Raw genomic sequence first — 13,405 nt, forward strand, 5'->3', positions numbered from 1 at the left:
GTCTGATTCAGTATGTGCTGGTGTAAGAAACTTTGAGCAAGTGTCAGACATAGTAACGTAAGCCTCTGCAGCTATAAATTCTTACCATCCACTGCTATTCTTGGTTTTCTGTGCGAGGTATATTTAACCTAGCTTTTTGGCCTCTTTGCTCACAGCATGGAATGGCTATCTTCTTCTATTTTATTCACAGCACCGGAGAACTGTTTCTCTCAGGGACATGTACACTGAACCTTTAAGCCTCACGGAACATAAACCCGTGCACGGGAAAATCTAAGATCTTTAAGCTCGTAGATATAACCCAAGTAATATTTACTTCAATATACACAGAAAAAAAAACCCAGGCAGCTCTATGAATCCAAAGATGTTTATTTATGTTAAGCATTTCGACTACTTTCTTTCTTTCCATTTGATCCACTCCTTCAGTGAGGTGTGCTATACCCAGAACAGAGAGATGTAATTACTTCAAATCACTTACGATAATGGAAAATAATGAAGGAAAAAATACATACCAAAAAAGCTTCCATCTCCGTTCGACAGATTGAATCTTTTGAATTGAAGGATTCGTTATTTTGATAGATACATAAAAAATATTTGAGCAATTTAAAAATATTTGAATACTATAGTTTTAAATACCATTTTTAGAATATATATGTCTATTTTTTAAATGCATTTTAATACTGTCATTTACTTGTCGTTTTATTTTGTTACAACTGTTCTTGTTTGTTTGTTTGTTGTTATACTCATGTACTAAAATGTTTTCCCCACTCTTTAATAATAATAATAGTAATAAAATCCAGCCCTGCCCACTGATTCGCTCACGACTGAGACTGACGGGGAGGCTGACCAATAAGAACACTCGCTCCTCATAAACCACGCCCACTCGTGTCTCAGCTATTCCTACTCGGCTTTCCCAGTGGCTCTGCGGAACATCAAAGAGAGTTCCTCGACCGGAAGTAGACACAAACTTTTTTTTCCTCTCCCCTCCACTGAAGTTCTGTGACTTGCGCACTAGCGGACAGGGTGTAGCCTGGATGGTCAGATGTAGTACTTTTCTCTCTAAAAGTTTCCCCCTCCATGGCGCTGCTCAGGAATCAATAGCCGAACGAGTGGAAGGAAGGAAGTAAAGTCGGGAAGAGAAGAGAGAGACAGACAGACAGAGAGAGAGACAGAGAGACAGAGACAGGCGTCGCGGTTTCCTGCATGATTTTATTAGTCCCTCCGCACAGGTTTTGAGCAGGCGCAGGGAGTCCAGGTCGAGAAGGAGAGTGTTTTGGGGACAGGGTCACAGGACGCACGGAGACCATCATGCACTGCGTGGCTCTAGTTTTGAGTTTACTGACTTTGTGCGCAGCGCGCGTTCACGCAGCAATGGACGAGTGCGTGGACGAGAGCGGTCGGCCTCAGCGCTGCATGCCCGAGTTCGTGAACGCGGCGTTCAACGTGACCGTGGTGGCTACCAACACGTGCGGATCTCCGCCTGAAGAGTACTGCGTGCAAACCGGCGTCACCGGAGTCACCAAGTCGTGCCACATCTGCGATGCCCGAGATCCGAGACAGCATCACAGCGCCGTCTACCTCACCGACTACAACACCCAAGCCGACACCACCTGGTGGCAAAGCCAGACCATGTTAGCAGGCATCCAGTACCCCAGCTCCATCAACTTAACCCTGCACCTAGGTACGTCTTCCCTCCTTCCATCCTCCATCTCTTCTTTACAGCTCGAGATCAGGAAAGGGCATCTACTGCACGGTCCTTCGTTACACTGTGGCTGGTCAAATGTTTGTGGACACCTGGCCATCACACACAGTGTAGATCACCCCTATCCCCCCCAGATGTTTCTCTCTATCTCTATGTACTGTGCAAGTTCTCTGTGCAGGTCCATAAAGGCGTGCGAAGTTTAGGCTTAGAACACCTACGCAGCAGCGGTCACTTGGAGGTCTACCTTCCTGAAGACTTGAGCTCCAACCATAATCTAGTCATTAGAAGCCTTAAGAAGAACAGCGTTTGCTTTGGAGATAAAACCTGCAGGAAGGTAGATCTCGAGGAAGACGCTCGGTGACCACCGGTTTAGAAGAACTTTAGCGCAGGATCTTGATCTTTCAGATGAACCTTCAGAAATCTAGTGGAAAGCCTTCCCGGGAAGAGTGGAGGTTGTCATAATGGCAAACGGGGGACGGAATCTGGAACGGGATGCTAAAAAAAAAGCATAAGAGTGTTATGGTGAGGTGTGCACAAACTTTTGGGTGGTATAGTGGACCTCGGTACGTGACGAATCGACTCAAAACTGATGTTGTATCTCAGCGGGTGATCATGATCATGCAGACCACCGTATTGGTGATTATAAGCCAAACCGCTATATACCACCACATGAATCATGAGCCTGGTCAGAAGCGGGCTGGTGTACCCCTGTGTCTCTCACTCTCTCACTGCCTTTCAAAGATCAATACTCTGTAGCGTTTACTTTTTGACCCCCACATCAGATTGTTTGCTGGTGATTGTTTGTTGTTTTCGTCAAACCGAGTGCAACAGGTCTTGGGAAATACAACCTGGATAAACATGGTATAATCAGTCCGTACATGATGTCAGGGAGTTTTTATTTATTTATTTATTTATTTAGTGGTGATTGTTGCGAGCAAAAATGTTTCGCTGCACGAGACTGTCTTGCACGCTCGTTCGCAGTGATGTTTGTTGATAAACAAGACCTTTTAGCTGTACTCATGTTCAGCGCACTTGAGTGGAGCAAGGCTTTGATTGAACGTGCATCAACGTCATGATTACGTCACATGACACAAAATTTTTAAAAAATTGCACACTCCTCTGGATATTGTGGAGTTTGCCCCCCCCCCATCCCCATCGCAAAAATCCTGGAGGGACTGTGTAAGGAAGCAAAAGATGGGGCTGATTAAAATTTTTTTCTAGCCCAGTCTGTAGATTCGTACAGTGATTAGTTTTTAGAATGAAAAAGTTATCGCTTCAACATGTTTGGAATTTCGAGGAAACCGGTAGAGCGTTACAGACTTAAAGTGCACCTATTATTATATTTTTTCAAATCTTACCTTTCATGTAGTGTTATATACGTAGCTGTTTGTGAATGCAGAAAGTCTGCACAGTTTCAAAAAGTCTAAGCGCACGTCGACGGAGTTACCGACCCCCAAAAGAAGGAGCCGATTCTGAACAGCTGAAACGAGTCGTTAGTCATTCCAGACTTTACAGGTTTGTAACAAAAAGCCCCGCCTCTCATCTTCATTGGCTGCTCGCTGTCGGCAGTAGACCAATCACGACGGACTGCGACATCTGACCAATCAGAGCAGAGTATGCTCTCTGAAAGGAGGACTTTAGAATGAATCATTTAGAACGAGTCATTTGTGACACTGGGTGGGGGGCGGTTTGCTGCATTTAAATGATGAGCACATTGAAGTGTTTTTTGACCTCGGATGCATGTAAATCTATTGTATGAGACCTTTAAAACAAAATTAGGCACGTTTCTAATCCATAATAGGTGTGCGCTAAATTATTAGAAATCATATTGTCGCTTGTAATATAACATGTTCCTCAATCCGAAAAGTTCTACGAATCTCTATATCTACGAATACTAAAGTTGACAAATGTAGTTTTACACTCTGACACGTTATTTTATTATGGCCGTGAATTTAATCTTCACACGTTGTTTCAATGAATGTTCCAGTGTTACACACGAGCCTGTAGTTCTCTATTCCAGACGTCGAACGAGAAGCTGCTGTGACAGCGAGTTTGTCCTTATGGGAGTCATTTCGCTGTTTTAGGGACAGCTGGACACGGTTTACAGAGTCATGTGTAGTTTACTCCTAATGGGAAGGCTTTGATGTGAAATGTAGTGCAAGAAAAATAGACAGTAATCACATTAAACGTCATGTTTATAGACTTAAAAACAGTGAAACGCTAATTCACAGCGGAACTCCGAGCTGGTACGGGCCAACAGGAGTCGTCTAGCTTCGTTTTCTGAGGCTGTGTGTGTCGTCGTATCCATCAGAATTGTCCAGAAAAAACATGATTATGTAATTCAGACAGTAACAGCAAACGAGAAGGCAGCTTCACTACTACCGAAACTACTCAAGCGACTACACTTTTCACCGATCTTTCACCACTCAGTTCACTGCTGCCAAGTTTAAACAGTGTGCTAGAGAAATGAGACTCGGGCTTTGTTTACACCGGTGCGTTTTCGTGTAAAATGAAAATGCTCCTCGTCCACGCTGGCTTTTCAGAAACGATCTCCGTCCACACTACACGGCCGAATACGCATGTCACATGACCATTCATACACACTGGGCATGCGCATAGTGTAAACAGGAAGTTGGCAGCTGGTCACCAGCAGGGACAACAAACTGGTGTGTCATGTAGGGCTTACGCTGCTTGAAATGACATTTCTTGCCGTTTTCTCTGATCATAGCTCGCCTCTTGTGCATGTAGCAGCTGCAGTATTATAAAATACAGAAATTAATTAATGTTAAGGATGACGACAGAGCCAGCAAAGCTTGCGGTTCAGTCTCCATGTTGATGTTGTGTATAAGATCAAGGAGGCATAACGGTCATGTGGTAGGGGCTTGACGAATCAGGGAAGGATACGTGCTGATCCAGAAGACCCAGTCAGGGGGCAAACGTGGGTGGACCCAGGCCTGCATTTTCAAAAGTCTTCGTTTTGGTCTTTTTACACGGCAACACGAGCCCGGAGTTTTCAAACTGAAACGCCCGAGTAGTGTAGACGACGGGCGTAACCGTAGCAACAGTTATGCATTTTAAAACAAAAACGCACTCATGTAAACAGGGCCTCATAACAAGCAGGGGATTGGAGTTAAGACATTAGAGGATGCAGGAGTACGGCGTGGTACACGTACTAATCAAAAGTCGGCGCCATTCGTGACCGTTTGTTTGCATGCACCCCTAAAAGTAGGAAGAGGGTTTCTGGAGGTTATGGAGTGAATAGTGGTACTCGAGTAGTCAGCGTATGTTTATCAGATTACATGAAAATCCAACAGAAACACGTGATGCTATCCTTTGCCGAATCTCAAACGGTGTTCTATTGGACGAATCGCGCACTACATTCGCTCTACAGGGTCAGTATGTTCGTATGTTGTGTTCCTTCTGTGTGCAGGTGTACTTACTTACTTTAATTCGAATAAAAACGTCTCCTGAAGCAATCCCATGGGATCCAATACGCCAACGAATGTTCCCCTCAGCCTTTGCATACAAGGATGTGCTTTTCACGTGATTTCATTTACTTCCCCCACATAGCTCATCGGATGAGCTCAGCCTCGGTCTGATCGCTTACGAACCTCGTATCGGATGAAAGATGGCACGCTTGGGGAATGTGGTCTCTAAAGCTGATCAGCTGTCGGCTTTGAGGCTGGCATGGCCAGGGGTGCTGAAGAGACCCGCATCTGTAATTACAGATGACTTTACTGCTAACGACGGGCGGAAGGGGTCTCCCATGCAGTTCCACATACTTGTACTCAGACACTATAGTTTAACCCCCCCCGGTTTTCATGGGAAGTGAAGTTAAAATATCTGTCCGTAATGATGGTGGGATTCTTTTCTTTCTTTTTTTTTTTGGATAGGATGTTGTGTGTGCATCTCAGTAGGTGGGAAGCCACAAGAAGTCTGGAGCTTTGAGGCGTAAGCTCTTATTTTTATATACTTTGCCTTTGAAGGCTTTTATCTCTTTTCTGCCTGGTTTGGGCAGGAAGCAGACATGTCCTGACTCGACAGTTCCCTCACTCTTCCCTGAACACTGCGAGATGAAGCCTGATCTAGCAGCCAGACAGAATAAGAGATGACTCGGGTCGATATAAGCAAGTAGTTTCAGATTATGTAAGCCTGGTATTTTCAAATATGTTAGCAATCAGATGTGGGCAAGTCATCCATATTATCCACGGCACACTGGTCTTTTGCGCAGGAGGAATGTATGTCTGATTTGGGTGTAAAATATGAAACTTGGACACGTCTGTAAGTTGATGGCGAGGCGGTGCATGTTGGACGCCAATCAGGGCTTTTTACACTTAATACCAGGAATATTTTCCTTTCCTTTTCTCAAAAAAGCAAACACAGACCAAGGTTTACATTTATTTAAGTTGCATTGCATTGTTATTGGGCATATTTCTTTTAGTTGAAACACAAACTCCACCTACCCTAGTTTAATCAATATTACTTATCTTTTGATAGACCTTTTCTTTTTATCTGTAGTCTTAAACTGGACTGAAAAACAATCCAGTAGTAGTTGATAAGCTCCCCACCCCCCTTTTGCGATAATCTGGAACTTTTAACCCGAGAGATCATTGTGCAAAACCTTATTCCTGATAACGTCCATGTACACTTTAAAAGCGAATACCGTTGAGAAATAATGGCAGATAATTCATTAACCTGAGCTGGTATGAATGAAATGTGTCCCAGTGGTGCCTTGGCATTCTGAGCTTATCATGCTGTATTTCCTGCCTGCAAAGAAAAGAAAGAAAGGACTGTTTACTCCTAGATAACCACTATCCTTTCCCAAATCATGTATCATTTGCTGTCAAATTACACCTAAATATTCCAGTGCCACATAAGGGACCAGGGAAGCTTTCCAGTAGATCCTAATGAACCTAAAATCCCTCGGCAACATGGTTAAATTATTATTATTATTTTTAATATGACGCTGAACATCTGTTACTTAATACAAATGACCAATGGTAGGTCAGAGAAACATATAGTACTAACTACAAGTTCAAATTATAACCAAAATCTACAAAAAGTCGGTACTGAGTGCAAGATAGTGACTGACCTTGGACTGTCACCGGCAGCGAGAAAGGTGGTAGTGCTAGAAAAGCAGGTAGGAATGCCATCCATTTTGGTTTTTCCATGCGGCTCATGAATGTCGAGTGAAGCTTGGCAAGGTCCGAGTAGTTTTCCGTTTATAACACTGAGATTTTTATCATATCTAATTACATGTGCCCAATTACACAATTATACTCATTCTAAATATTGATTAATTAGACAAAAATACAGATTGCCTACTTGCCTTTTTGTAGTATTTATCTCAGTAATAGCCTGCTATTTAACAAAAACCCAAGGTAGAACTACTCACTATTACATCACATAAACTACAAGAAGTAAATATTGTGTATAAACTGGTGACGATTCTAACTAGATGCAGTTTTGCCCACATTCAGGCACGAGGATGCTAAGCAAAGCAGGAAAAACGTAAGATTCTATATTTAGAGCTTATGTAAACAGGTTGATTCTGATTGCTTCTTTGTTAAAAACATACGTTCACGCAGTGTCTCCATGGCCAGTCTCCAAACCAAATCATTCAGAAGCAGAAGTCTCTTGACTGAGAAGTGTTCTTTTTTGCAGTGAATGGTCAATTCAGACCGACGCTACAGCTTTCAGTGAGAAGCTGATTATGAAAAGGCGCTTTAAACAATGATTATGCAGCTGTTTTTCATTCTGCCCATTTGTCCGCTGAACAAGACTTGGCCCTGTTTGCAGCTGTTTTAATGGAAAGAAGTTGGCCGTACATCTGCCTAACATTCGTTCGGATCTGGGAATGCTCCTATGACGCTCGTTTATACCAGTCGCAACATTAGCGATGCCTGTTTCCTGATACACGTCCGTTTATCGGGACAGCATTTTTGTCCGCTTACGGTATAGGATTTCGGAGTGTCCCTGGTGTACTTCACGAGGGTCAAGCATGTAGGAAGAGCGTTCTCTTCCGGTTCTCTAGCTTGCACCGGCACCCCCTCTTCCCCAGCCTCCTCCGCCCCAGCTCTCTTTCTCACTGGCCGAGTGTGCGCAGAGGGCGAAGTCCTACAGTGTGGGAAAGTAAAAAGCAGATTGTTGCCTGGGCCCTAGGGTCCGTTCTCCTTCATCCCTCGCAAGTTTTCTCCCCCTCCCAAACTCAAAGACCTTGTCATTTCCAAAAGGGACCAGCTGGGCCAGATTATACCAATCGCACTTGAGAAGGCTGGAGGGAGTGTGAGTTATCTGCTTAGAGCCTGGAAGGTATGATCTCACTGTGGGAAACTTGTGTAAATAAAGGACTGTGAAGTCGGGCCATTTACAATCGTAGGTATGCAGTCAATGCTTTGTTAGATGCAGCCAACACTGGTTGAAGTAAGTGACGGATTCATGCCAGAAAGGTTCATAGGGCATTTGGCCGAGAGTAAAAGTATGCACCGGGGACTGGGGTCCCGTCAGACACAACAAAAACGCCACTCAAGCGGGAGGTTTTTACTTTCGAGAGGTTTGATATGAAGCTTGAATTACAAGACCCGCGGAATGCGTTTACACCAATTAAAGTACTAATTTGTTTATATTTAGCAAAAATAGAACCAGCTAAATTGGTTTGGAAACATTGCAGGAAGGTACAAACCCTAGTAAATAGCGGTAGGGTTCATATTTAATAAAAGAAAACACCAGCGGTTTACTCCACACCCCATCTGGGCTTCAATCTGAATACTGAGACAGTACTAAATGGATGCAGATACAGATTCTGGCATTTCCTTACACCCCTCTGGCATTGTCTTCTTTGGTGAGAAAAGAAGTCGAGGCTGTTAATTGCTTCTCTAATTGTGTTGCCGAAGGTGGAACCCGAGTATCAGACCACCCAGGGTGGTCAAAGTGCAAAGCGTCGCCTCATTCTCCTGGTGATAAAGCCATTGTGTGCAGCTGATTCTGGCCCACATGGCCAAACACTCCAAGGAAGAGCTCCTGCTGCTTTCAGATTGTACCTCATAGGAGCTGTCAAACATACTGCTCCTGCTTTTGTCAGTGGACAGAGCTGTTTAACCATGAAAGGAGCGAACCTCGTGGCCAGACTATTTACCATTTCTTATAATGGTTGTTGGTAAGAAAGGAAAGATGATTTAGCATTTGGACTTGAGCACACTTCATTAATTCCATTACATCATCTTATCAGGAAATCTTCGGTGGTGGCGAGTGTGACTCATTTCTAGGCGAGACGCGATCTTGTCCCTGAAATGACCCTAGAGTACTTCATTCCCACCCTTTTGGCACACATGGCTGTGAAATGCACCTGAATCCAACGCGCTCTTGCAAGTCAGAGGGAGCCGTATTCTCTCTCACCTCCAATTAGTTTGTTTGAGTTCAGCTTATCTTTTGTTTTAGCTGGCTTTTAGTTACTTCAGTATGCCAAGGGCAAATTAGTGGGGAAAATTCCTCCTGGGTGAGGTTATACTTGAGTCTGTGTGGCTTTTACCCAGATGGTTGTAGTAGTACATCTTCAAATTCACATTTACATTTCCGAGGAAATATTTTCCATTAAAAAGAAAAGACGCACAATCATGGTGCATGCAGTAGAGACCATGCCAGCCGGCCACGCTGCTTCAGGATAGCCTTTGAATTGCCAGAACATACAAAGGTTCGGATAAGCAGCTTACGTGACTGGTGATTACGATGACTATTGCCTTTTAATGCGTAACCACTGGTGATTCGTTTATTGCTACAAATAGGACCTTTTGGAAGTGGTTGCTGCGACCCAAAAAAATGGCCGACCAATCCCACCACCTTGATCAGGACCTGCCTAAGAGCTTTTCCAGCAAACGTCATTGGTTATATTTCCCAAAATGTAAACAAATGAGTCCTTCAAAGCACCTACTCTGTCAGGGATCGAGCAGCTTCTGAAGATGACTGAATGAATGAATTAAATACATTTGTTGCACCTTTATTTGTATTAAAACGGAAACTGCCCACTCCCATGACTTTTCTCAATACACACCTCTACTCTGAACCCTCCATCGATCTATCCATTTTCTGTACCGTTTATCCTACACAGGGTCACGGGGAGCCGGGAGCCTATCCCAGGTGACTCTGGGCGCAAGCCAGGGGGCAACCTGGACAGGGTACCCATCGCAGGGCACATTGCTCACACATTCTCACTCAATCAGTCTACGACGCATGTCCTTGGGGGGAACCAGTTGACCGCCTCCGATGATATTCCTACCAAGCCACCTGCATTAACCTATCGCTATATTTTTATCATTCGTAATATTTTCCTTTAGATCACCTGAGGATTCTATCCATCAACACTTGAGGCCTGAGCGATGTTTTGCGCGCGTCACGTCATCGTGCCGAAGCAGATGGTGTGATGTGCTTTATAATTTACTCGCGCATCTCCATTGTGAAGGGACTCTTGCTTAAAAGCATATCCACCGCCGCAGCTTTTCTTCTTTATTTCCCAACAAGCAGCTCTTCAAAGACTTCAAAGTGGAGTCGTGAGTGCTTGAAGTGTGAAACCGAGTGGGGTGTCAGTGGCCAAATACAGCTGGTTTTCACACATTAATGACGAAATGGATAACCCTGAAAAATGAGAAGGCGTCTCTTGCTGTTTGTTTGTTTGTTTGTTTGTTTGTTTGTTTTTTCACCCCCGACTGGTACGGCGCTTGAAGCCGTTCTGACTGCTTTGTATTATGATAAAATGTCCTCCCTCAGGCTGCAGTGTTAACACCTGCTTTTACAGGAGGGGGTGTTTATTTTTCTTCTCCAAGGTAGTGCTGCCAACCATGAGAGCCGCACAATATAGCCAAGGGAGAAAAAAATGAACTTCTTTCCGGATATGTTTTCATCATACAGCGGTAAACTGTGTTTAGGACATGTACTTTCTCCCCTGCCTTGTTTTAAAGCATGTTGATGTTTGGCTAGTGTCACATTGTGCTTAGACATGTTTTTGTCCTAACTAACTCCTTTGTCAGCTCTGGTGCTTTGGGAGGTGTTGTACATTAAGCAGGGAGTTCCCTGTACTGTATGGGGCAGGGTTGACAAACATCTATGGTGGCCTGTAAGCACCAAACATTCACAAAAACAAAAATGCAACATTAAATCTGAAACCGTAACAGCAACTCCACAAACAAAAGTTTGGAAACATTGACATTACCTCAAATCAGAACAAAGGGGAGGTCCTTAATGAACATGGCATGCTTGTTGCTGATTGGCTGCATCATGTGTCGGTCTGAGAGACTACGCAAAACGAAGGTCGTTTACAGTCTGAGGAAATGGAAGCCTATTTGATGGTTTTAGTCTCAACAGCATTCATGTGATGATAAAATAGATGTCAGTTTTAACCTTGGTGCGAGTAGCGAGCGCTGGAAAGATGCCTCCAGGAAGCCAAATTATTCAGAAGAAAGGTATCTGCTGTAATAACTTCAATAAATGAGTTTCGCTCGACTAACTAGATAACAGACTGCAAAAGTGCAATTCTTTCTTGCTGTGAGAGTCATATGCCGTGTCCGATCAACAACAAGCATGAGATGTTTAATAACATCCTCCACTTTTTTCAGTTTGAGTCAATTTTGATGCGTTTACAAATTTGTTGTTGTGCCTGCTGTTTCACTGTTGCGTTTTTTTTTGTTTTGCTGTTGTCTGTTGTTGTCCTCCACTTTTTGTTTGAGTTAATTTAGCTGTTTTTCTGATTTGCTGTTTCTATTTAGTTGTTTCTATTGAGTTTTTTTTAATTTTATACAGCCGAAAAGGCTTGATTTTGCTGCGGCATTTTTCAAAATTTGCCGTGCAGTTTTTTTTAGTTTTTTTTTTGTTTTGTTTTTTTTTTTAAAAAATAAAAAATTTAAGCAGGAAACTTCTTGAACTGGCAAAATTGCAATTGCATGAAACTGTTCGGCACGCTCTTTCACAGCAACGCACACGTCGAGGCCCGAATCTGCGTTTATTATTTTTTTAAATTGCACGGATCTCAGAATATTGTGCCGTTTGCTTCATTCTGTTTTCATCACAATGTGTGCGATCGCGAAATCCTGGAGGGACTGATCTGAGTGCTGACGGCCACAGGAACCCCGAAAAAGTCTGTGTATTTAATCCCTTTCTAAAGATCGGTCCTTTTGTAAAGGGTTTTGGGGATTTGTAAAGGGTTTGGGGGGTTTGTAAAGGGTTTTGGGATTTGTAAAGGGTGTGGGGATTTGTAAAGGGTTTGGGGGGTTTGTAAAGGGTTTGGGGGATTTGTAAAGGGTTTTGGGGATTTGTAAAGGGTTTGGGGGTTTGTAAAGGGTTTGGGGATTTATAAAGGGTTTGGGGGGTTTGTAAAGGGGTTGGGGGGTTTGCAAAGGGTTTGGGGATTTGTAAAGGGTTTGGGGGATTTGTAAAGGGTTTTGGGGATTTGTAAAGGGTTTGGGGGTTTGTAAAGGGTTTGGGGGGTTTGTAAAGGGTTTGGGGGGTTTGTAAAGGGGTTGGGGGGTTTGTAAAGGGTTTGGGGATTTGTAAAGGGTTTGGGGGATTTGTAAAGGGTTTTGGGGATTTATAAAGGGTTTGGGGGGTTTGTAAAGGGTTTGGGGGGTTTGTAAAGGGTTTGGGGATTTGTAAAGGGTTTGGGGGGTTTGTAAAGGGTTTTGGGGATTTGTAAAGGGTTTGGGGGATTTGTAAAGGGTTTGGGGGATTTGTAAAGGGTTTGGGGGGTTTGTAAAGGGTTTGGGGGGTTTGTAAAGGGTTTGGGGATTTGTAAAGGGTTTGGGGGTTTGTAAAGGGTTTTGGGGGGTTTGTAAAGGGTTTTGGGGATTTGTAAAGGGTTTGGGGGATTTGTAAAGGGTTTGGGGGGTTTGTAAAGGGTTTGGGGGGTTTGTAAAGGGTTTGGGGGGTTTGTAAAGGGTTTGGGGGATTTGTAAAGGGTTTGGGGATTTGTAAAGGGTTTGGGGGGTTTGTAAAGGGTTTGGGGGATTTGTAAAGGGTTTGGGGGGTTTGTAAAGGGTTTGGGGGATTTGTAAAGGGTTTGGGGGGTTTGTAAAGGGTTTGGGGGGTTTGTAAAGGGTTTGGGGATTTGTAAAGGGTTTGGGGGGTTTGTAAAGGGTTTTGGGGATTTGTAAAGGGTTTGGGGGATTTGTAAAGGGTTTCGGGGGATTTGTAAAGGGTTCGGTTTGACACTTTTGTTAATCTTTTTGAGTCGAAATTGATTTATTAGATTTTTTAAAAAAATATTTCAGCGGCTAATGTTGACGAAATATATAATTTAATGTTAGCGAAGTTCATTGAACGATTTTTATTTCACATTTATGAGCTTAACATATTCGGAGTAGCTGAGGGGGCGGGGTATGTTTGGTGTAGCTTGCGCTAGTGTATGCTGATGTTAAATTGTTAAGGGCTCCTACACGAAGTTAGGAAAGATTAGTCAGGATTGGTAAGACAGTATATTGTGAGTAGACATCCCTGGATGTCATAGCAGCGTGACATCACGTAGATACAATGAACAAATCCTTAGCTATAATCACGCAAGCCTACAGTGAGCTCTGGTGCAGCGATCGTTTGGTCTCCAGCAGTACTTTCATTTCTGTATTTTTTGTTAAACGCCAGTCATTCACATCTTTCTGTTGTTGTTCAGCCAGAGGTCAGTGGGGCTTCCGGAGCACGGGAGAAGTAGAGCCAGGGCTGTAATTGGAT

The 13,405-nt window shown here is 43.6% G+C and overlaps 1 protein-coding gene across 1 annotated transcript in view; it reads left to right on the forward strand.

Annotated features, from left to right (window-relative positions):
- Window positions 1-950: 950 nt before the first annotated feature.
- The window catches only part of lamc1 (laminin, gamma 1), a 74,415-nt gene continuing 61,960 nt past the window's right edge, over window positions 951-13,405 (forward strand). The window contains exon 1 of the mRNA XM_017471361.3: window positions 951-1,678. Within this exon, the coding sequence (XP_017326850.1) occupies window positions 1,306-1,678 (373 nt within the window). The 5' untranslated portion in view covers window positions 951-1,305. The remainder of the gene's footprint in view (window positions 1,679-13,405) is intronic.

This window comes from Ictalurus punctatus, chromosome 7 (genome assembly GCF_001660625.3).
Source record: "Ictalurus punctatus breed USDA103 chromosome 7, Coco_2.0, whole genome shotgun sequence".
NCBI lineage: Eukaryota > Metazoa > Chordata > Actinopteri > Siluriformes > Ictaluridae > Ictalurus > Ictalurus punctatus.